This window comes from Aulonocara stuartgranti (genome assembly GCF_965226115.1).
Source record: "Aulonocara stuartgranti genome assembly, chromosome: 1".
Taxonomy (NCBI): domain Eukaryota; kingdom Metazoa; phylum Chordata; class Actinopteri; order Cichliformes; family Cichlidae; genus Aulonocara; species Aulonocara stuartgranti.
The window spans coordinates 24,877,539-24,899,727 of record NC_138939.1 but is presented as its reverse complement, the minus strand read 5'-3'; the positions used below and the strand labels follow the sequence as shown (position 1 = coordinate 24,899,727).

Sequence of the window (22,189 nt, the reverse complement as noted above, 5' to 3'; positions counted from 1 at the left end):
TCTTCTTTCAATGAAAGAAAACTGTTTCTGTTTGGATGTAGGATGGAGAGGACAGTGTGGCAAAAATAGAGTATTTCCCAGACGGTGGAATCATGGATCCCTCCTACTTCCCATACTATGGAAATCTAGCACAGGTAAGACAGCAGATAATGATCTAATATTCAGGAGGCTTCTTCCATGTACAGTAACCTTCATTTGCTTTTAGCACAAATACATAAAAAGGGTGAAACACCAGCCTGATACACAGAAATAATGAAACTGGTCACTCTGTGCTTTCTTAACCTCATTACTTACTTAATTTGATAACATGAGTTGAACTGAAGAACAAAGATGAAACATATTAGTGGAGCATACAGGATGCAGAGCATGGCTATGTGCTGAAAGGCTGCAGAGACCTGGGTTTAATTCAGCCTGGACCAAATTTCCTGCCCATTCTCAACCATTTTGTCCAATAAAGGCTAAATATATGAAAACACTAGAGGCGTTTTATTTTGCTATGGAGATCACACCCTGGGATTTTCATCTATAATGGCCTGGATGAGCCAAATACAAACAAAACTACAGTTATGGTATTTGGCCCTAAAACACAGCCAGACATTTACTCTGGGTGGAACTACTTTGATCTTCAGTGCTTTGACCAGAACTCGCTCTTTAAACGAATGTTTGTGTCTCCCTTTGTTCACATGCACAGAAGTGCTAAAATTAGAAACATCGTGTCTCATTTGCTTTGATCTCTGGATGTCAGATATGGACACCGAATTCACAATCCTCTTTGTTGAGTGCTTGTTCACTGATGATTGTTGGATTGTTGGAGTTTTTTATTTATACTGTTGCAGGTTCTCTACCATTATTTTATCATAAGAGTCTTGAGATGATTCGGTGCCACATCATAAGCACTTTTTTTTCTGTTCAGGTACCCTCGTTCTTATGTTGCACTTGGGTAAGGAACCAACACTCTGCCTCTTCTTCTTTCTTTCTTTCTTTTACAGCCTACTTATGTCAACCCACTGGTGGCCGTTCGGTTCAGCCTGGTCGGAGAGAAGGAAGCCAAGATCCAGTGCAGAGTGGTGTCTGAAAAGATCAGCTACGAAAACATCCACGACCCCTATGAGGGGAAAGTCGTCTTTTACCTCAAAGCAGTGAAATGAACCATGTCAGATAGTCACACAGTACCACTACTCACCTGCTAGTATCATGTATCTGGATCTGTAGGGATACTTATCAAACCGCCTTTAAGCCACTTGTATTCAACTTAAGCAGTCTATAGACCTAAGTTTCCAAGTAATTTATTAATGTTGTTGCAAAATAAATTGTAAGATCTAGAAATCTGAAGGAGCAAAATTCAAGCGTTGTGACCTCCAAATGTGTCCTTAGAAACAGTGGATAAATGTATTTAAGCAACATAATGAAGAGTCTGAATAATAACAAATAAAATGATATGAACAATTATATAGTTTTGACTATGAGAATGAGCAAAATCAGAACGGTCACTTCTGACTAATAAAAATCTGAGTAGTATCAACTTTTGGAGACTTTAAATTGTAAAGAATTGATAGTGTTATAGTTTTACACTATTTTACACACTACAGTTTAAGCACCAAATGGAAAAAACGAATACCTGCACATTATATCCTAACATGAAAAAGAGTACACAGTGATAAAGGTCTGATTTGTGGTACCTCAGCTTCCTCCCACGGTCCAAAGACACGCAGTTAGTGGAGTTATGTTAACTGGTGACTCTAAAGTGACTCTTGAGAGTGAATGGGTGTCTGTCTCCCTGTGTTAGCCCTGCGAGAGACTGGCGACCGTTCAGGGTGAAGCCCGCCTCTCTCGCCATATGGCAGCTGGGATAGGCTCTGAATTTAATAAGCTGGAAAAAAATGTTTGAGTCTTTGAACATATTTACCTTCATGAAAAATCTAATTTTAATGTCCTACATATGAGCTTATTTATATTTAACCGACAGGCAAACAGGATGGGCAACAATTTCCAGAACATCCCACGAAGTGTCCTCACCTCATAGGTGTGTTGCTAATTCCAATCTTAGCCGACGGAGGGCGCTGCAGTCCTATATTTCTTTTACATCTACAGCAAGTGCGCTGCATCCCGACCAGGTGTGATCCATCCGTCTGCAAACATCAACACTCAGCAAGCATACATCAAACCCTCTGTTGCATCACATCGTGCGTAAAGTTTGATCGTGTAATTACTTTCAGCATAAATCAAATCGGAGATATATATCGACTTATGTAAGATCAATAACTGAATAATTGATCACCGAGGTGAATACAGGAACCTGATTGGCCTCTCTCTCTCTGTGTGTCGCTCTCCTTTTAAGGCTGCAAGTAAAGTTGAGCCCTCGTGAGCTCAGAGGCAGTCAGCTGTGATCAGACCCCACATCTGGACACTGAGTGGATTACAACAAGAAACCTGCGCGAACCTGCAGCCTCGAAGGGGATGAGGAGTCGGTTTTAAAGAGACAGAAAAGTCGAGAAATAAAACACTGCGAGAATCGCCTCCATCCTCCTGATCTGTCTCTTCGTTTCAGGGCAGATCCATCCTCGCAGAGTGAACATGCAGCAGCCCGAAACCCCGCAGATAAGTCGGCAAACTGCGCCTGAACCTCTGGATCCAACAGGTACACCTACAGTCACTTTCTCAGTCAACAGACCTGAAAATGTTACCTTTTAATTTATTTTATCTTAAAGGTTTTTATATTATTTTATCTTTTAGATTTATATATATATATATATATATATATATATATATATATATATATATATATATATATATATATAATCTTATTTATTCATCTAGGATTATTTGTCCAGGAAGCGTTTATGTGTAGTTAAATATCTGAGGAAAAGGTTGGATAACTCCTGCAGAGTTTAATTCTCAGATAAAAGGGACTTTATGTGAGACAAGTTCAGGAAAAAATAGATTTACTCACATAGTTTTATGCTTTTCCTTTTTTTAAATCCTGCTTTACTGCACTGTCATTTAATTTTCACTCTACTGTTCATTCATTGTTTTCCTTCTGTGTAATAAAAATTTCCTGAGCATGTCCTTCTAAAGAAAAACATCTCAAAAATGAGATGTGCTGCAAATGATAAACCTACAATAATAAAGAGACAAATGAAGGTGCCTTGACATTAACATGAGGCATTTCAGCTGCATGATTGCAACAGTCAGCAGTCTAAACCATCACAATCAGGCGAGTTGGGTGAAAGATGTTTCCTGAGTGTGTTTGAATGTAAAAGAGGTTTTCTGTCACCCTGCAGCTCAGTACCATCGTCGGAGGAGAACTGCTCTGTGGGTGACCATCTCTCTGCTCACTCTGGGTCTGCTGGTGCTGACCGTAGGTCTGATCTCGGCCACTCGCACCGACAACGTGCCGGTCGTTGGACTATACCCGGGCATAATAGTGAGTGGCGGTCACCTTTACTCAGTTAACGTGCTCTCAGTCATGAAACAGACATTTCTGCTCCTCTCTCAGACCCTTCACGTGTATACTCACAGTTTCTGCTTTCTGTGCCCTGCAGTTGAGTTTCGGAGCATTTCTGGGTATTGTTGGCATCCACCTGGTGGAAAACCGCAGACCTATGGTGAGTGTGCTCCTCTTGTCAGATTCAAATGCGGATGATGATTTCAGTTATTCTTGTCCTCCAACACCTGTTTGTCTCCATGTAGACCTCCATATTCTTAAATCAGACCTCAAATAATCAGAAACTTTAAAAAATAAACTGACTGGTTATAACATTTCTGGTTTGATATAGGTATAAGTTTTTACTCCCATAAAAAAAAATCCCTCAGATGAAGTGACCAATATCCATCCATCCATTTTCTTCCCCTTGTCCAATTCATGGTTACCAGAGGCAGGGTAAACTGGACAGGTCAACAAAAACAGAGTCAAAGTGTTTTCTATCCAATATTCACACCCTGTGAATGCATCAGGAGTTCAGTATCTTGCCCAAGGGTACTCTGCCATGCACACTGTAGCAGCCAGGGATCAAACCACTAACCTACCTAATTAGCACACGACCTGCCCCACCTCCTAAACCACACCTCTATTTCAAGAAATGATATCTAGCACAGGTTTTTGGAGGATTTTCTGCATCACTGGCTGATTACAACCAAATTATTTGCATAAGGAGGAGCTGCAAGTGTACTTAAAATTATGGTGCATGTCTACATATATTTACCCTCAAACAGAAGCATCAGTTAATGTGTGTTTACATCACCACAGCCTTGTTGGGGGGTTTGCTCTCAGGTGATATCTTACATATGAGTGATTTATTCGGTGTATGGGAACATCTGGCTCAGTTATGTAAAATGTGAAGTTGGTCAGCTTCAGTCACATGCTGCTAGTTTGCACCGGTATGGCTTCATCACAGACATGTGGGTGAAGCAGGTGAAGCTGCACTGAAGCCTTTTTTTTTGTGCGATTTCTGTCAGCTTTTTAATCTCCATCACACTCATCCTCTAAAAATGAGGCTTTGTTCCTGGAAAACAGGATATATATACATCACAAATTAAAGGATTATGTTACAAACTTTACAAATTCCCTAAACTGTTTTGTGGGAATTTGCTCTTATGAGCACGAAGCAAATCGGATTACTCACGGGAGGCCTAATGCATCCTCGGTCCTTGTGCCCGGGTTAGTGTGCGTCACAGGATTTGCGGTGAGAGGAAGTGAATATATTTTTCTCTGGACTTCAGTGACAAGAAGAGAAATTGGGTTAGTATTGGTCAGTTGCTGACAGCGCCCCTTTATTTGAGGCAGGGACACAGGTATTATATCCTCACAGTGGCTCTCTGTGCTCAAAGAAACGATCATGTTAAATGATTCAGGAGTGGTGATTACAGGTAGGCCTGTCTACAGAAAGATTAGAGCTTCTGAAAAACTCCACAGTACATAAAGTGGATTTCGAATGTGAATTAGGAGGTTTTAAAAATGGCCACAGCGCTGAGCTGTTTGTGTCGGCTGCCAACAAGGCCAACGCTGCCTCAAGACCAGCAGCAACCAGAAGCTGCGCTGTGACATTTAAGTCGGCCGGTCAGGATCACATTCACAGCACATGAAACCCAGCATGAGACTAAGTGTGTGACATCAGTGAGGTACCACTCCTCGTTTTTCACCTGCAAGTTTGTCCTGATTTTAACGCTCAGCTCATCCAGCTGTCGAGCTGAGGTCTGATTAGTTTTCTCAGCTGCTTCGCTGGATAACAGAGGTTATTCGGGCTGGCATGCTGGATGTTGTAGCTCTGTAACCCTCACAGGGGAATTCCTCAGTATTTAAATTCAAAGCAGAGCCTTGGTAGTGACTGTCAGCCTTCAGTCTCTCTGAGGCTCCTCAAACTGAACAGCAAGAAAACTAAACTGTTCCTGCTCTGGAAAGTGCCGGACCTCCTCTTTGACGTCTCATCATTTTCCCGAGGTCAGCAGCCCATGTGTCATTCTGGACTCCACCCTCTCCTCCTCACCATCAAAAATCAAATTCATCTCCAAATCTGCCTTTTTTTTACCCCCTGTTGATCTCCAATCAACCATCGATTTCAAATATTGCAACTAAAATCATTCATGCCTTCATCTCCTTCCTCCTCGACGGCGTCCTGTTTGCTTTCCCTTCCAGACCTCTGGACGAGCTGCAGCATGTTCTCACGGCGGCACATCTCGCCCCCACCCTTACGCCTGACTTAGACTTCTGAAATCTTTTTAGAGCCTAAATAAGCGGCTGGCGTTGTTGCCACTGTTGTTGTGGAGGTAAGAGAAGGAGGGCTCAGCTAAGTGCTTGTAAGATTAAAGCACTGTAATCCAGTCGGGGGCGTGAAATTATGGCCCCACAGGCATAAAAATATTTCACATTTCAGTGTGCTGCGTGTGGAAAAGTGCGTAAGTTGATAAAGCTAGCTGAATGTAGGCTGATTGGATCCTGGTCTAGATTACTGAATGGCAACGGTGATAAATGACCCTTTGTCATGTTTGGTTTCTGAGAGACTCGGTATGATAAGGGTGTTTTCAAACCACAGAAGGTGTCGAAGCTAAAGCAAATATTTGATTACACAGGGTTTTCTTATTAATGGAGGAGTACGGGCGTGGTTGATGACGGGTGTATTAAAGCTGCATTTGAGATGAGGGCATCGGATTTTGCAAAGACATTGCTTCTGCGTTTGGATGTGTCCTTTTATTTCATTTCTTTGGTTTTTTCTGGTGCGTGAAGGAGCTCCTGTCTAATCAGGGTGCAAATAAAGATAAAGGTTTTGTAGATAGGAGGTGAGGAAATCTGCCCCCCTCGCTGTAGTATAACAAACAATGAATTTAGCAAGAAGCAAACGATCCAACAGACTTTGTGAGTGAGTGAATGGGTGTATGACGCACTCAATTAGGCCTCCGGGTCATCAGGTCTCAGGTAAACGTTTGGCTATAGCAGCCGTATTTGTCAAATGATCGTGTGCTAAAGGGAAGTGAGTTAGATTCAAGTAAACTGTGTCCTAAAACAGATCGATTCTTTTTTCCTGTCCCTGAATGACTGCACCTGAATTTCTGTGTGTTTGTGTGTCTGTGCTGTGAATTTTTCATGTGTTGTCCAGGTGTCGTGGACCTGGTCAGATCACATTGGCTCTGCAGTGTATCGTATCTGATCTGGTCTACCAAGATATCCTTGTGCTTGTTCACATATGTAAAGAAATGTAGCATCTGTGTGTGTGTGTGTGTGTGTGTGTGTGTGTGTGTGTGTGTGTGTGTGTGTGTGTGTGTGTGTGTGTGTTTACGGCCCACAGGGTCCAGTATAAACCTGCTTTTAAAATCTTTATAAAGATCTGCAGTCCTCGTTGTTTCAGTTCTCAGACTGTGTGGATTTAAATGTGTGGACAGCAGGAAAGACACCGAAAGCTGCCGTCTCTGTCTCTCTGGCATCACTCCCAGCTCTGTGCTTTAAACTTTAATGATGTGATCGCTGGTCTACGGTGTCTCTTATAAGGCATACGTGGCACGGCTCTCACGTAGGTATCTTCTTCCCTCTTGCATCTGAGGCTTGTCCTGTAACACGAGAGCTGGCTCGCAGAGCGAGGCCGCTCATTAAAGAACAACTAACTGTGCCACAATGCCGCGGACACCTGAGAGCACCGGAGCCTGCCTCGCTTCCTGGGTTGGCCAACGCTTTTGGTCCTTTGACTTCATACAACAGCAGATGAAGATTTTGATGTGGTTTGAAGAGAAGTGATAAGCTCATCTACTGCAGTCAAACAGAAGTTTCCTGTTTGAATGAAGGTTTGTAAAATCAAATCAATTCAAATTCAAATTCAAATTTTTATTTGTCACGTACACAGTCATACACAGTACGATATGTAGTGAAATGCTTGGACAACTGCTCGTGACCTAAAGAAAACAAAAAAAGGAAAAGGCTATGAATAAGATAGGAAATAAATATGAAAAATTAAAAAGGGTAAATTTAACTAAGAAGGAATAAAATATAAATTAAGGTTAAAAATGAAATAACTGTACAACACAAATTAGAATGAAGGGTAAATTTAACTGGGAAAGAATAAGATAAAATATATAAATTAAAGTTGAAAATAAAATAACTGTACAACAAAATACACAATATAGAACTATATAAGAATGTATGAAGAAATCTAAATATAAATAAATATATACACAATAACAGCAGCTGTACAAGTATTAACCGGAAATGAAGAATATAGTGACCAGTGTTGTGCAAAACCAAAGTCCAGAAAGTCCAGTGTGTGTGTAAGAACCGTATGTGTGGGTCAGTGCTGTGTGGTGGTGTGATTGAGAGACCGTATCGCCTGCGGGAAGAAGCTCCTCCTCAGTCTCTCTGTGTTGGTCTTCAGGGAGCGGAATCGCTTTCCTGACCTCAACAGAGAGAACAGTCTGTTGTTGGGATGGCTGAGGTCCTTCACGATCTTCCTGGCCTTGGTCCGGCACCGCCTGCTGTAGATTGAGTGCAGGTCAGGGAGCTCGGAGCGGATGGTGCGCTCAGCTGACCGCACAACCCTCTGTAGAGCTCGTCTGTCCTGCATGGTGCTGTTCCCGAACCAGGTTAAGATGTTTCCCGCCAGGATGCTCTCTATGGTGCACGAGTAAAAGTTCCTGAGCACCTTGGAGGGCAGTTGGAAGTCTCTCAAGCGTCTGAGGTGGTAGAGACGCTGTCGGGCCTTTTTCACCACGGTGTTGATGTGACAGGACCATGACAGGTCCTGCGTGATGTGAACTCCGAGGTATTTGAAGCTGTCCACTCTCTCCACTGGGCACTCGTTGATGACGGGGGTCTGGTAGTTCCTCTCCTGCTTAGTGCTGAAGTCCACTATCAGCTCCTTTGTCTTACTGACGTTTAGAAGGAGGTTGTTCCTCTGGCACCAGTTCTCCAGATTCCTAATCTCCTTCAGGTAGGCCGTCTCGTTGTTATCAGAGATCAGGCCCACCCAAATCAAAGCAGCTAAAATGAAATTTTATAGCAGTTTTTATGCACATTAGAATTCTCAGGTGAGGTTGACATACTAAATAAAAATAACAACAAATGATAAGTGGTAAAAGTGACCAAAAAAGTATTATATAGAAAATACACAGACCTATGCCTGCTTAACTTTCTTTAATGCAAGTATCTATTAAGCCAATCTCGTGGTAGAAACTCAAAGCATTTAGGCATGTAGACATGATCAAGATGACCTAGTGAAGTTCTACAGCTGCAGCAGACAACACTGGGTGGTCCTGTCAGATAAAATGAACAAGGCCCACCAAAGTTGGACAACAGAGGATTGGAAAAAAATTGCCTGGTCTGTCTGAGTCTCAATTTCTTTTTCAACATTCAGATGGAAAAGTCAGAATTTTGCATAAACAGCATGAAAGCAGGGATCCACCCTGCCTCGTATCAGCAGTTCTGGCTGCTAGGGCAAATTTTCATGGCACATTTTGGGCCCCTGAGCTCAAAATGAGCATTGCTTAAACGTTACAGCCTACCTGACATGGCCATCCCTTTGTGAGCACAGTGTACCCATCTTCTGCTTCCACCAGGATAACACGCTGTGTTGTAGAGCTCACATTAGCTCAAACTGATTTCTTGAACATCACAATGAGTTCACTGGACTCAAATGGCCTCCACAGTCACCAGATCTCGGTCCAATAGAGCAGCGGTCCTCAACCCCCGGGCCTCGGACCGGTCCGTGAGTCGTTTGGTACCGGGCCGCGAGAGTTGAGACTCAGGTGTGAAATGTATGGTTTTCAGGGGTTTTATCGGTTTTCAGCGTTATTTTGTTATCGTTTTTATCGTTAACTCGGTTTTCCTGGGTCTTTTCACGTGTGTTATGAATAAATCTTCTTTTTTTCGGTACCGGTACTAGTTTTATTTTGTTGTATTTATCCGCGACACCTCAAAGGCCGGTCGGTGAAAATATTGTCAGGCATAAACCGGTCCGTGGCACAAAAAAGGTTGGGGACCGCTGCAATAGAGCAACTTTAGGATGTGGTGGAATGTGAGATTCCCATCATAGATGTGCAGCTGACACACTTGCAGCAACTTTGTGATGCTGAGATGTTGACATGGACCAAAATCTCAGAGGAATGTTTCTAGCAAACTTTGAAACTTCCATGTCAAAATTTGGAAAATTAGACAAGGACACAGAGCTGTCTGTGGTTTTGTGAGGAAGGGCAAAAACAGCTAAATCAAACATGCACAGCTAACTGCTTTATCACAGAATAAAGACAACAATAAAACAACAGCAGTGAGACGAGCAAATTACAGAATATCTATGAGGCAAAGAAAGAACAAATATTAAAAAACACTAAGTGAATATAAAAGGCTCACACAATATAAACATGTGTGTCTTTATTTATTTATGTAGCTGAGAATCTGCTATAGTCTACATTAGGACCTTTTCGGACTCATCTTTAAAAATGTGGCAAAAAGCCACCTGGTTGGAGGTCTGACACTTTGGGTGCAATAAACGCACATACTTTTCCGGTTTTCCAGTTTTGAAGGTTGATCTTCCCACCCCTGTTAGTGTCTGACTGACCTCACCTGTGCCTTCTTTCCCTGTTCATTTTATGCGTCTTCTCTCCCGTTTCTGTCCAACTGTTGATCCCTTTTCCTCGTGATCTAATTCAAAGTAAACTAAAGGGAAAGCTCTCTCTGTCTATTTGTTGAATAAAGCTTTACAAATGTTAATGACTCGTCCAGCCACATTTCATTTTGTCCTTTGTGACGGACTGTGAAGCGTGAAAATCTGTCTGTAAAAAAACCCTCCACTTCTATCTGCTCTCACACATCCAGTGTGATAACAGGCTTCACTGCCCTCAGACCCTGTAATGTTTCTTTATGACCACACGCTTCACGTGGCTCGTGTTCGTTACCCCGGTGGCCTCTCCCATAGGCACTGCCGGTATCTCACACGCTGCCGTCCTCATGGTCACCTTGCAGCTTCCGAGAGAGGAGCGGCGGGCCTTTAAAGGGTCGTATTTTACCCAACTGGCCGGGGGACGATTGCTTCTTAATAGCGGTGTGTTCAGCTGGTGACATGATAGCACGCTGGACCACTGAGCAGGGGAGGAAGTCCTTGCAGAGGTCAGCAACTTTGCTTACATAACCTGATAGGTATCTTTACCCAGGTTGTAAAATTCCTCATTTTATGTTATTAGTGTGTGAGTGTGTGTGTGTGTGTGGGGGGGGGGTTCCTCTCTGTGTTTCTTTCTTCTTCTTTTTTCCCTGTCCTGTCCAGCAGTTTAGCAATCAGAAGGCCAGAAAATGCCAAACAGATTTACTTTCACAAGTTGAGCGTAATGGCATTCGCTATAATGGTTCACTTGATAGCTCTATTTTATTGGGACTTTATTTGGATTTTTTACTTTGGATTGTTACAACCACAATGGACAAGACCAGGGGATATGAAAGAAAGAGAAGCTGGAAGGAAAGTTAATAGAAAGACAGGGAGAGAAAAATAGAGGAGAAGAAGAAGATGAGAGAGAGAAAACACTGAGAATCTGCTTCAAACAGCAGAGAAACCACGGCAACAACCAACATAAATAACAATGACATTGTTACTGAGAAGCACACAGTACTAATAATACAAGATATTTTTAGAGGCAGCAGCAGCCCAAGATAGTGTGTGTCTGGGTACCGGTATACGTTAGCACTTGTGTTCATGAGGTTTCTCCATGTAAGTGTCTAACAGTGGGTGTGGGAAGCCACAGCCCCGCCCTCCAGGACCTGAGGAAGGCATGGAGGGGACCTACACCTAGCAAACCTCCAGACGCCCCAAGCCCTTACCCCCTCTATATTGGTTAATGCTAAGATTATTTTTATTTTTCCAGTTCATGAGGTCTTCTTAGAAATGCATAAGGCGGACTGTGTTCATCTCCATAATGACATCATCTAAGTCGCCAGAAAAGCAAACTGAAGGGGAGGCTGGAGCACTTTGATGGGTTTCACATATCCAGCACCAAAACATGAACAGGTGGACGGAACCAAAGAGCACGGATGTAATTGTCAGGTGTTTTCCCTTGACAGCGTGAGCAGGTGTTAGATGACATAAAACCCATCATGAACATCCATCGACCTGTGTAGTGCACTCTGTTCGTGATTTTGTATTGTATTAATTGGAGACTGGGATTTCTAGTCATTTAAAGACTCAGTCATTTTTTTTAAAACTCCCACCATGCTGTCAATGATGCTGTCCTGAGATGTATTGTAGCCTGTTGGCTAAGATGAAGTGGTGAAAGTTAGGCAGACCTTGTCCTCCTCTATCCTTGGTCTTCTGTAGTGTTTTTAAGCTAATACATGGGGCTTCATCTTTCCAAAGGGTGAAGGTTTACTCTGGATCATTGAGGATAAATGACTGATTCTTGGCAAAACCATTATTTTTATTGAAACGACCCTTCCCATGAGTGATATGGGTAGTGACTTCCATCTAGCTAGATCGTATTTGACTTTCTTTAAAAGTGGGATGTGGTTTAATTTAGCTAAATCTGTGAGCTTAGAATAAACAATAGCTAAATATTTAACTGGGTTTAGTTCCAGCTGTACTGAGCCTGTTCATTTCTTCAAATAGTCCAGTCTGACCAAGTTGATTGCCCCCAAAAACAAGTAATCTAGGCATCCTCGTCTGGAGCCAGCTCCATGCACATTCGATGTAACAAACCATAGTTTTGTGTATGTGTGTGTGTGTGTGTGTGTGTGTGTGTGTGTGTGTGTGTGGCTATGCAATGAATGAATGAAAAAATAACTGATGTCCATCAGGTGAAAGAAGGTGTGGAACCGGAGATTGGGCAGGTAGTGTATTCACTCTATAGAGTAACTGTACTGTTGATAATGTACAGGGAATGCAGAATTATTAGGCAAATGAGTATTTTGTCCACATCATCCTCTTCATGCATGTTGTCTTACTCCAAGCTGTATAGGCTCAAAAGCCTTCTACCAATTAAGCATATTAGGTGATGTGCATCTCTGTAATGAGAAGGGGTGTGGTCTAATGGCATCAACACCCTATATCAGGTGTGCATAATTATTAGGCAACGTCCTTTCCTTTGGCAAAATGGGTCAAAAGAAGGACTTGACAGGCTCAGAAAAGTCAAAAATAGTGAGATATCTTGCAGAGGGATGCAGCAGTCTCAAAATTGCAAAGCTTCTGAAGCGTGATCATCGAACAATCAAGCGTTTCATTCAAAATAGTCAACAGGGTCGCAAGAAGCGTGTGGAAAAACCAAGGCGCCAAATAACTGCCCATGAACTGAGAAAAGTCAAGCGTGCAGCTGCCAAGATGCCACTTGCCACCAGTTTGGCCATATTTCAGAGCTGCAACATCACTGGAGTGCCCAAAAGCACAAGGTGTGCAATACTCAGAGACATGGCCAAGGTAAGAAAGGCTGAAAGACGACCACCACTGAACAAGACACACAAGCTGAAACGTCAAGACTGGGCCAAGAAATATCTCAGACTGGTTTTTCTAAAGTTTTATGGACTGATGAAATGAGAGTGAGTCTTGATGGGCCAGATGGATGGGCCCGTGGCTGGATTGGTAAAGGGCAGAGAGCTCCAGTCCGACTCAGACGCCAGCAAGGTGGAGGTGGAGTACTGGTTTGGGCTGGTATCATCAAAGATGAGCTTGTGGGGCCTTTTCGGGTTGAGGATGGAGTCAAGCTCAACTCCCAGTCCTACTGCCAGTTTCTGGAAGACACCTTCTTCAAGCAGTGGTACAGGAAGAAGTCTGCATCCTTCAAGAAAAACATGATTTTCATGCAGGACAATGCTCCATCACACGCGTCCAAGTACTCCACAGCGTGGCTGGCAAGAAAGGGTATAAAAGAAGAAAAACTAATGACATGGCCACCTTGTTCACCTGATCTGAGCCCCATTGAGAACCTGTGGTCCATCATCAAATGTGAGATATACAAGGAGGGAAAACAGTACACCTCTCTGAACAGTGTCTGGGAGGCTGTGGTTGCTGCTGCACGCAATGTTGATGGTGAACAGATCAAAACACTGACAGAATCCATGGATGGCAGGCTTTTGAGTGTCCTTGCAAAGAAAGGTGGCTATATTGGTCGCTGATTTGTTTTTGTTTTGTTTTTGAATGTCAGAAATGTATATTTGTGAATGTGGAGATGTTATATTGGTTTCACTGGTAAAAATAAATGATTGAAATGGGTATATATTTGTTTTTTGTTAAGTTGCCTAATAATTATGCACAGTAATAGTCACCTGCACACACAGATATCCCCCTAAAATAGCTAAAACTAAAAACAAACTAAAAACTACTTCCAAAAACATTCAGCTTTGATATTAATGAGTTTTTTGGGTTCATTGAGAACATGGTTGTTGTTCAATAATAAAATTATTCCTCAAAAATACAACTTGCCTAATAATTCTGCACTCGCTGTAGATCAGCTCTTCCCAAACATTGTGTAAATGAACGAGGATTAGAGAAAAGGCTCAACGTTCTGAGCACTATCAGAATAAATCTTACAGAGGTGCTTGACGCGCCTTTGACTGTTTTCATGTAGAATTTAAAAAAAACTGCTTTAAAATGTAGCAGATTAAATTCAGAGATACGGTAATGAAGTAAATTACTTCACACTTTACAGTTGCATGTCAGTAAAAGGATTCGACTGAATTACTTTCCCATCTTTTTAATGTTTCTTCCCCAAAGCGGCTCCTGAGAGTAGAAAACCATCTACAGTATGCCGCGTGTCTTTAATCTTTTACACTATTTGATTTTTCAGTATCAGGGGAGGTTTGGGTGGCATGGATATTTTATGCGCTGGCAGCTGGTGCTAAGGTAATGTGAAGTAATGCAGTTGTCAGGCTCTATTGTCTCTGCCGTTGGCCTCATCTCCCACTTGCAGCCCATAAAAGCGGAGCCATTTAAACCGCTAATGAAGCAGAGAGTCTGGACCAGTGGCAGATAAAACCCACCCAGAAAAGCTTATATTCTCAGCCTGCCTCTTATTTCACTTTGCTCAGGAAAAGCTCAGAATTAATATGCCTTCGTATCCATTTTTCCCCAAATAAACGGGACAGTGTAATCATCCGCAAACCTGTTTTGCTAAAAGAGTTTGATGATTTATGGAAAAGAAAGAACACAAAACAACATCCTGTTTTAATACCTGGAGCTGATTGTTGTGACCATCACGATCTACAGGGTCCAAGTTACAGACCCCATACTTGTTTCTGTGGTTGTGAAAGGTTCCTCCTCTAACGATTCCTTCATTTAGATCCAGCCTCAGTTTTCAGTTCATAAATCTGCTGCGATTGTGATCAGCTAACCTCTGGATCAGCTTGCACGTTCATCCCAATGAATGTTGTCTCAGCAGCTTTAAAGCTAACGCTAGCGTGTTCACCCTGAACTGGGTGAACAAAGAAATGGCCGTTTTTATAGAAGTGGTCCCCCCACCAACTGTTTCCATTTTCTTCTGTCATTTTCTAAATGCAAATTCAATCTTTTTCAAACTAACAGACAAGCTAGCAAAGATCCCCTTTTACATAGTCTTTAGACATGTTTTTACTAGCAGCCTGTCATAAAAACACACAGTTTGTTCTGATTTCCTTAAACTGAATCTATAAAAAAAATGTTCACAGGCATAAATAGTATTTTTGTGCCAACAAGATGACTTCTAAAGTGCGACTAACCAAAAACTGAACAATTGGAAGACAAAAGACGGCGATCATAACAACTTCCAGCTTGTTAGAACTGCACAAACTATATTTTATATTCATTTATATACTGTTTTTCCATCTATGTCTGTACTTGTTGCCCTCTGTAAAACAGTAAGCCACTGATGCCAGATTATAATAAGCTACAAAAATATTTTTATTTTTTTCTTGCTTTTTGGTCTCAAACTACAACTACCAGAGAGAGAGAGAAACTGTGTTTCTGTGCAGGAGGTTCAGTCCTGGAGGAGCGATTGAACAGACAGTAACCAATGCTCGATGATAAAGTTTATGATCAGACATCTGTGATCAGCCAGCTGGGTCTGCTGGGCTGTGTGCGTGTGTGATATTAGAAAATGATTTTATCTAACAGAAGAAGCCTTATAGGAGACCCACGTGTGCGCTGCATTGTTCAGTTTGTCTGAGAAGTACAAATTTGAGTTTAGGATTCGGCTTTGTTTTCTGATGGTTAATTAGGGGAAGCATTATGTCAATTTGATGTCCTCACAAAGATGTGAAGACGAATATGTGTGTGTGTCTGCGTGTGTGGGAGAATTGGACTGACCTTGCTCTGTCCTGCGTGTTGCTTCTTCGCCTGTAAATCAGCCACAAAGCTCCTCTGTGCTGGCAGAGCGAGAGTCTCTACATTGCCTTTATTGCCCTGCAGTCAATCAGCAGACATGCCAAGCTTAAATATGTGTGTGTGTCTGTGTGTTGAGTTTATAAAATCTTGTTTTTGCTTTTATTTAGATATACATGCATGCAAATAACACAAAAACACAAGCTGCACCTGCTCTGATAGTTTTGTTTTTGACTTACTTCTTATTTCTGTTTTACTAAATCGTGTCTCGTGACTCTCCTCTGTGCTTTCCTCCCTTCGCTTCTCTTTAAGCTGGTGTCCTCGATAATCTTCATCAGTGTCGGAGTCATCGTTGCCTGCTTCTGTGCCATCGTCGATGGGATAATTGCTTCAGACTTTATTGTAAGTATCACTTCTATTTGACATAAACTCAAGCAGGCATCCTCACAGACGGGGTTTAACCACACATGCTGAGATCAAAAGGTCAGATCAAGAAACGTGTGGGTGCAAGGTAGACCAACTAATCTCACCCTGCAGCGAGCTGCTGTGCGACATGAAAAGCTGTCAAACTTTCAGGATACCAGGCCTGATTAAATTCTTTGTGTCACAGAAACTTTGATGACAACAATAAATCAGCTGGGATGTGATCACCAAACACTCTCACAGGTTAAATCAGAGTGTAGAGTTTAGCTTGTGTGCATTTTGGTAACACTTCACAACTAAAGGTGTAATTTCAATGTATTTTATTTGAAATTACATTGTAATTATATTTGCCTACACCTGTTTAAAGGTAGAAACACTAGAACAACAGAGTAACCAGTCAGGTTTTTATAGGAAACAAAGAAGTAACTACATAGAATTACATTAAATAGAAATGTTCTTCCTCACCAACTGTGATCATCCTAATTACATTTTAATTTCAAATAAAACACATTTAAATTCCATTCATTTACAGGGGAATTATCCCCTTTTATAAAGTATTTCTCGCAGTTATTTGTGTAAGGAGCCTCTACTTCCTAATGAGAGTTTCAAAGCTGGAACCCGTCCCCGTTATCGATCCCCGGGTGCTTATCAGACCTCTGCAGATATATTCATTTTGTGATCTCATGACTGTAAAAGTCACATTTATTGCACAGTCAAGCTCTGGACAGTAAGAATGATTTTATTAGCCTTCACGTTGCATAAAGTTCAGTAAGGGTTTTATTGAACGAGGTGGGTTTTGTGCACCGGGTAGACCGGACGGTGCGCTGCAGCAGGGTTGCGGAGGATGTGATCAGGATGGATGTGTAACGGCTCTCTTTTTCAGGACATTACGCGTATGCAGAAGGGCATGTGTGACTTTCACCCCAGTGGATCTGGCTACGCCTACGACAGCTACTACACTGAGGTGATTCTGATATATGTGTAAACCCTGTGCCCCTCTTTCTGTCAGTGTGAAGAAGTTTAAATACACATTTAATAAAGTGTCATCTCAAGAGTGCGCCTCAGTTTTTCTACATGAGAAATAAACGCTGCTGTAGGCAATGAAGGAAATCTCCCAGCACAGCTCTCTGAGCTTAAAAAACACAAATAAATGTGTAAAAAATGTTTTCATAGCTCTTATTTACTTGATTTTTTTATTTACTTTACTGTGTACACGTGGTGAAATTCCTATAGCAGATAGTGAAAAAACAGCATTTATCTGTAATTCAAATGTTTATCTATTACTACATGACTTTGGTGTAGTATGAATGGAAGTGGGGAGGTCTTCCTCAGTAGGACAAACTTATAAAAATACAATTAAAAATGTACGCCTACTTTCACATTTTCCAATAGTGACCAGATTAAAGTCTTTGCTGGGCCTGTTCTGAGCCCCCCAGCCTTATGTTTGACACCTCTGCTTTAAAGAATATACCACAGTACTGATTGTGTGCTCTGACAAACCTTTTAATGCTCAGTTTAAACTTTTGCAAAGGGTGCTGTGACACCTAGTGGTCAAATGATGTTACTACACAGATTTACTGGCTCACTGAAAGCAACAGCTTTCCGTCTCCCTCTGCAAATCAAATAAAAAGAACGTAGATGCTGTGGAAGCAATATGTTGACAACTTTGTGTGTGTGTGTGTGTTTGGTTATTGGTCCATGCAGTTCTTGTTTATCTGGTTTCTACATCTGCATCTAACCCATCTCTCTCTAATTTATCCACTCTCTGGAGCTGCAGGTGATGTGCCACTCTTTTGAGAAGTCATGCAAGCTGAAAGTGAGGAGCAACACCTGCTACTGTTGCTACCTGTATAACTGCGAGAGGTGAGACAAACTCAAACTGCAGGTCTGCAGGCCATAACACAACACAGGTTTGTGTTAATTAACCATTTCTCTCCAGTTTAGTTTCAGAGGAGCTTTTCTGCAGGCCATGTTAGAATACCGGCCAACCACTTTTTTTTCTGTTTTCCAGTTATGAGCTTATAGTCTTCTAATAATAACATAGAGGCCAGAGAGCAGCAGGAAAATAGCATCCCAGACATGAGAAAGAGCTCAGAGAAACCCTGGAAATTTCAGCTCTTTCTTGTATGACAGCCAGCTCTTAAATCTTGGATATTTTAGCCTAACACACACACACACACACACACACACACACACACACACACACACACACACACAACACAAGAGAAAGCGCTTTCAAAACATTCTCCCTGTGCCTTTGACCGCGTTACCACTCAGTCATAAGCCGATAAAAGGCTGTCTGGAAATAATAAAGCAAGAAAAAGTGATGGATGGTGTAGGAGACTCTTTGTTTTCTTGCCATCCTGGAAGGTTTGGGATAAAACAGTCTGGGATGTGAAATGGAAACTACAATAAGAGCCATAAAGCAGAACTTAAATAAGTTACACCTGCGATTTTCCTGCCATGTCACAACTTGTCCTTATCTTCCAGCCTGTACTCCTCACACTACTACGAGTTCACCGGGGTCAGCGGCTGCTGGGATGTGGTCCAGCTGTACCGCCTGATGTGGACCTCGGTGGTGCTCAACGTGATCGGCTTGTTCCTGGGCATCATCACCGCCGCCATCCTCGGCGCGTACAAGGATATCGTGGTGAGGAGTCCAAGAGGATTTAACTCACTCTGCCCCCACTCCCTCCCAAAAAAACAGAAACCCAAAACTTTGAATTCAGAGAGTTTAGAAGCAGTCACATGCTATGATTGGCTACATGCTTATTTGGTTAAATAAACGCATCAACTTTGAGCAGTTTAAACTTCCTGATGTGTTCCTGCATCTGTGTAAATGTGTGTTAACCGGTTATTTTAACAGCAGCTTGTTTTTAGTGATCTCTTTACATAAAGCATGTTTTACCCTTTCCTCCAGCAGAAGCCTGCTCTTCAGATCGCTCCCAGCCCAACGCCAGCACCTCACATCCTGTACAACCCGACCCAGCACATGCTCACCTACCCCAACTTCTGTCCGTCTGGGCAGGCTCTGCCCGCCTACCCCAACTACCCAGTATCCATGCAGGTAGGAGCTGAGGCCAAAACTAAGAGTGAAATACAGGGAGATGCACTCGCTACTGAGTGTACATTCCTGCCTACTAGCACTCTAGTATCAAAACAGCTGGTGATGGAAGTGAACTAATGCCTGTTACACATGAGCTGAAAGCACAGCTGTAGCTCATAACAGAGTCGCAGCAGATGTTTTGCACTGGTTACGTATTTCTGATCGATGGCTCAGGACTGATCTTTGCTGATATTTGATATCTCTTTGGCTGAACTTCCACATGCCTTTGCAGCCAACCACTTCCTGTTTCTCCTCCTCTCCCACAGCATAACACCAACCACCAGGCACCTGCTACTCCCCAGATGCTCCCTCCTGGGGGAGGCCCTGTCTCCTCCCCCTCCTCCTGCCCGTCTGAGGAGAACCAGAGCCAGCTGCCCTCTCAGGTTCTCCCCCAGCCACAGCCTCAGGGAGCCACCCAGGACCCAGGAGGCTACATGCTGACCCCCAACGCTCCGGTGCTCTATGCATCCTCCTACAGCGCCTTTGAGAAACCTCCACCTTACGCCTGCTGAGACTTTAGACAAATATGGAGAGCGTGCTGCAAACACCTTCACCTGGTCAGACTGACTGTAGCACAAAACATTTCAGAGACAGAGATTTCAATGATTTAAATGCTGCGTTTCACGTGTGTCTAATAGGTTTCAAGTGAAGTCAGACAGAGATTTATGGTTATGTAGTGTTTAATATGTAGACATGAGTCCTTTTAATATGTAGCCATCAAAGGAAACTTGCTTATTCACTCAGTACCACACAGCTCTGAAGCTCTGCACGGCAGCAAAAAGACCAGAAATTAGGGAAAAGTACCAGCACCTCTGAATCTGCTCGATTATTAACAAGTTTTCTCTTAAAAAAGACAAAAATTGTGAAGTGAAAGTGAATAAGCAAAATTTCTCAAGATGTCAAAGATTCTTTTAAGCCTAAGACTGGCCTTTGGAGGGCTTCAAACTGAGTTTAAATACTGACTGTGGTCTGGTTTCTGTTCTAAGTTGCAAGTCGTCCTGTGTATCGTCTCATTATACTGTACAGTTCAAAGGGCTTTCCTGAGAGTAAATTATGTTCATGTAGCTGTTATTTAATTATGTTTGTGTGATTCATTTAATGTGCACTTTACAGTCGATATGACCTCTGAGTTAGTGATCGATGCATGGGACTGCTGGACCTGTAAAAAATGCATAGTAAGGGCTTTATATTGAAAAAAACTTCACCTTTGAAGGAGTTCAACACTGACAAAAATACGTTTATTTGCTGTAATATCCGAGGCAGAGAGTCTGAAAACGGGTCTTCAAAGACTTTGTGTAATGTCTGTCCTCCACTTTTCAAACAAATCCAGGCAAACGGGTTTCAGGTTTTCCTGTTTTGGCCTTCACTCATCGGAAAAGCAAATAAGTTTATTTTTTCCAAAATGTTGAACTTTTTTTCAGTGCTTCTGTTAGGTTTTTTTCACCTCAAAGGCAGACCGTGTAACTTCATAGTCTCATCATCTTGTTACATTCATAAGCAATAAAGCACAGCTCTGCATAACCCAGTGTGCTGCGCTGTAGTTCTGCTTTTTTCAGTGATATATTTGCTTGTAGTGACTGCTGTTATTAAACTGTAGAGTGAACCTACTGTGGTCATTCCCAGCTCCACTTTAGGTAGTTTAGCCATAATAACCCATGTTTTTAATATTCGAGGCCCAAATATAAATTTCTGAGTGGATTCTGAATGGAGCCACAAACTATATTGGAACTCTCTAATAAAGCTGACACAGCCTGTTAGGCATCAGTGTTTCTTCCAGGTATAAAATACTAAAAGATTTTAACACAAGTGACTATTTTGTAGTGGGCTGCAGTTACAGTTGTTTTTGTTTAATTTATCACATGATATTTAAAAAAAAAACAAAAAACAAAAAAACCACCAAACCTATTTTTCTTACAAACAGGAGAATTGAAAGAGATGTTTAAGATTACTTTGAAGTAGACTAGCTACAGGTGAATGTTCATGTGATAAAGCAGGTTGTCTTCCAATCAGGAGATCATGGATTGATCTCAGGCTACTCCAGTCTGCATGCCAAAGTATCCATGGGTAAGATACTAAACCTCAGTTGCGAATGTTTGAAAGCACAGACAAAAGTGTCCCTTTATTTGTATTATTCCTTCCTCTTTTCCTCATGCCTGGTAGCTCCCTTGTCGATTATAACCATGTCTTCTCATTTCTACTCCTGTCCCTCCTGGTCATTTCAATCAAAACCTTTACATCTTCAGCTCTGTTACCTCCACCTCCTCTTTTTTCCCCCAGTGTCACTGTCTACAAACCAGACATCATAGCAGGCCTCACATAATTCAGTGATCAAAAAGTCCACTGCCCTCTACACATCTTCATTACCTCCACAGGTATGTCATCTGGACCATCTTCCACTCTTCATAGGTGCCCTGCCTTCATCCTCACTAATCATCTGCACTTTCTGATTCACTAACCTCCATCCATCCATCCATCCATCCATCCATCCACTCTTTTCTTCATTCATGAGCTCCTTTAAAGTACTACTTCCACTGCGTTCACTTGTTAGTACATTATATATAAGCACCAATCCATTTACTATACTGCAAATGGTCTCTGGGAGAAAATTAATTACATTAAAAGCAGCCTACTTTGACAGTAACTGAAACATACAGCAGTTTAACAACTTTAAAAATAGTCCAATGGCAAAGCCACTGTAAAGTAGGGCAAAACAATCACATGTGGCTCTAGAATCACAGGTTTGAGACCCCTGATGCAGCCCCTCAGGTTATCCTCCGTCTAAAAGAATGTTTTAGCTCTTCTCTTTTCAAGGTCACCCTGCCTCTAAGGCGGAGGTTCCGTATTAAAGCATAATATTTAGCTCCATCACAGCTTAAGCTATGCCGCAACAGTCGAGAGCATCAGAAACAGAAGCACAAGG

General features: G+C 42.1%; 1 protein-coding gene across 3 annotated transcripts; it reads left to right on the top strand.

The window, feature by feature from the left end:
- The first annotated feature begins 49 nt into the window (after positions 1–49).
- Positions 50–21,034, top strand: tmem255b (transmembrane protein 255B). 3 transcript variants are annotated; one of them, XM_082543156.1, is made up of 12 exons: positions 50–134; positions 990–2,183; positions 2,339–2,464; positions 2,549–2,638; positions 3,282–3,424; positions 3,543–3,605; positions 16,053–16,142; positions 17,047–17,127; positions 17,941–18,026; positions 18,654–18,813; positions 19,087–19,230; positions 19,536–21,034. In XM_082543156.1, exons 3-12 carry the CDS (start codon positions 2,458–2,460, stop codon positions 19,779–19,781), a joined length of 1,110 nt encoding a protein of 369 aa, XP_082399282.1. In that variant the 5' UTR covers positions 50–134; positions 990–2,183; positions 2,339–2,457; the 3' UTR covers positions 19,782–21,034. The 3 variants fall into 3 exon arrangements, with proteins under 3 accessions (XP_082399282.1, XP_082399283.1, XP_082399281.1); XM_082543157.1 differs by having other exon boundaries at positions 19,084–19,230; XM_082543155.1 differs by having other exon boundaries at positions 990–2,202; positions 19,084–19,230.
- The last annotated feature ends 1,155 nt before the right edge of the window (positions 21,035–22,189 follow it).

Excerpts from the sequence above, each read along its gene's own strand:
- tmem255b (XM_082543157.1), top strand. Across the intron at positions 2,639-3,281 it reads TGAACCTCTGGATCCAACAG|CTCAGTACCATCGTCGGAGG; the intron begins GTACACCTACAG and ends GTCACCCTGCAG. Across the intron at positions 18,027-18,653 it reads TACCTGTATAACTGCGAGAG|CCTGTACTCCTCACACTACT; the intron begins GTGAGACAAACT and ends CTTATCTTCCAG.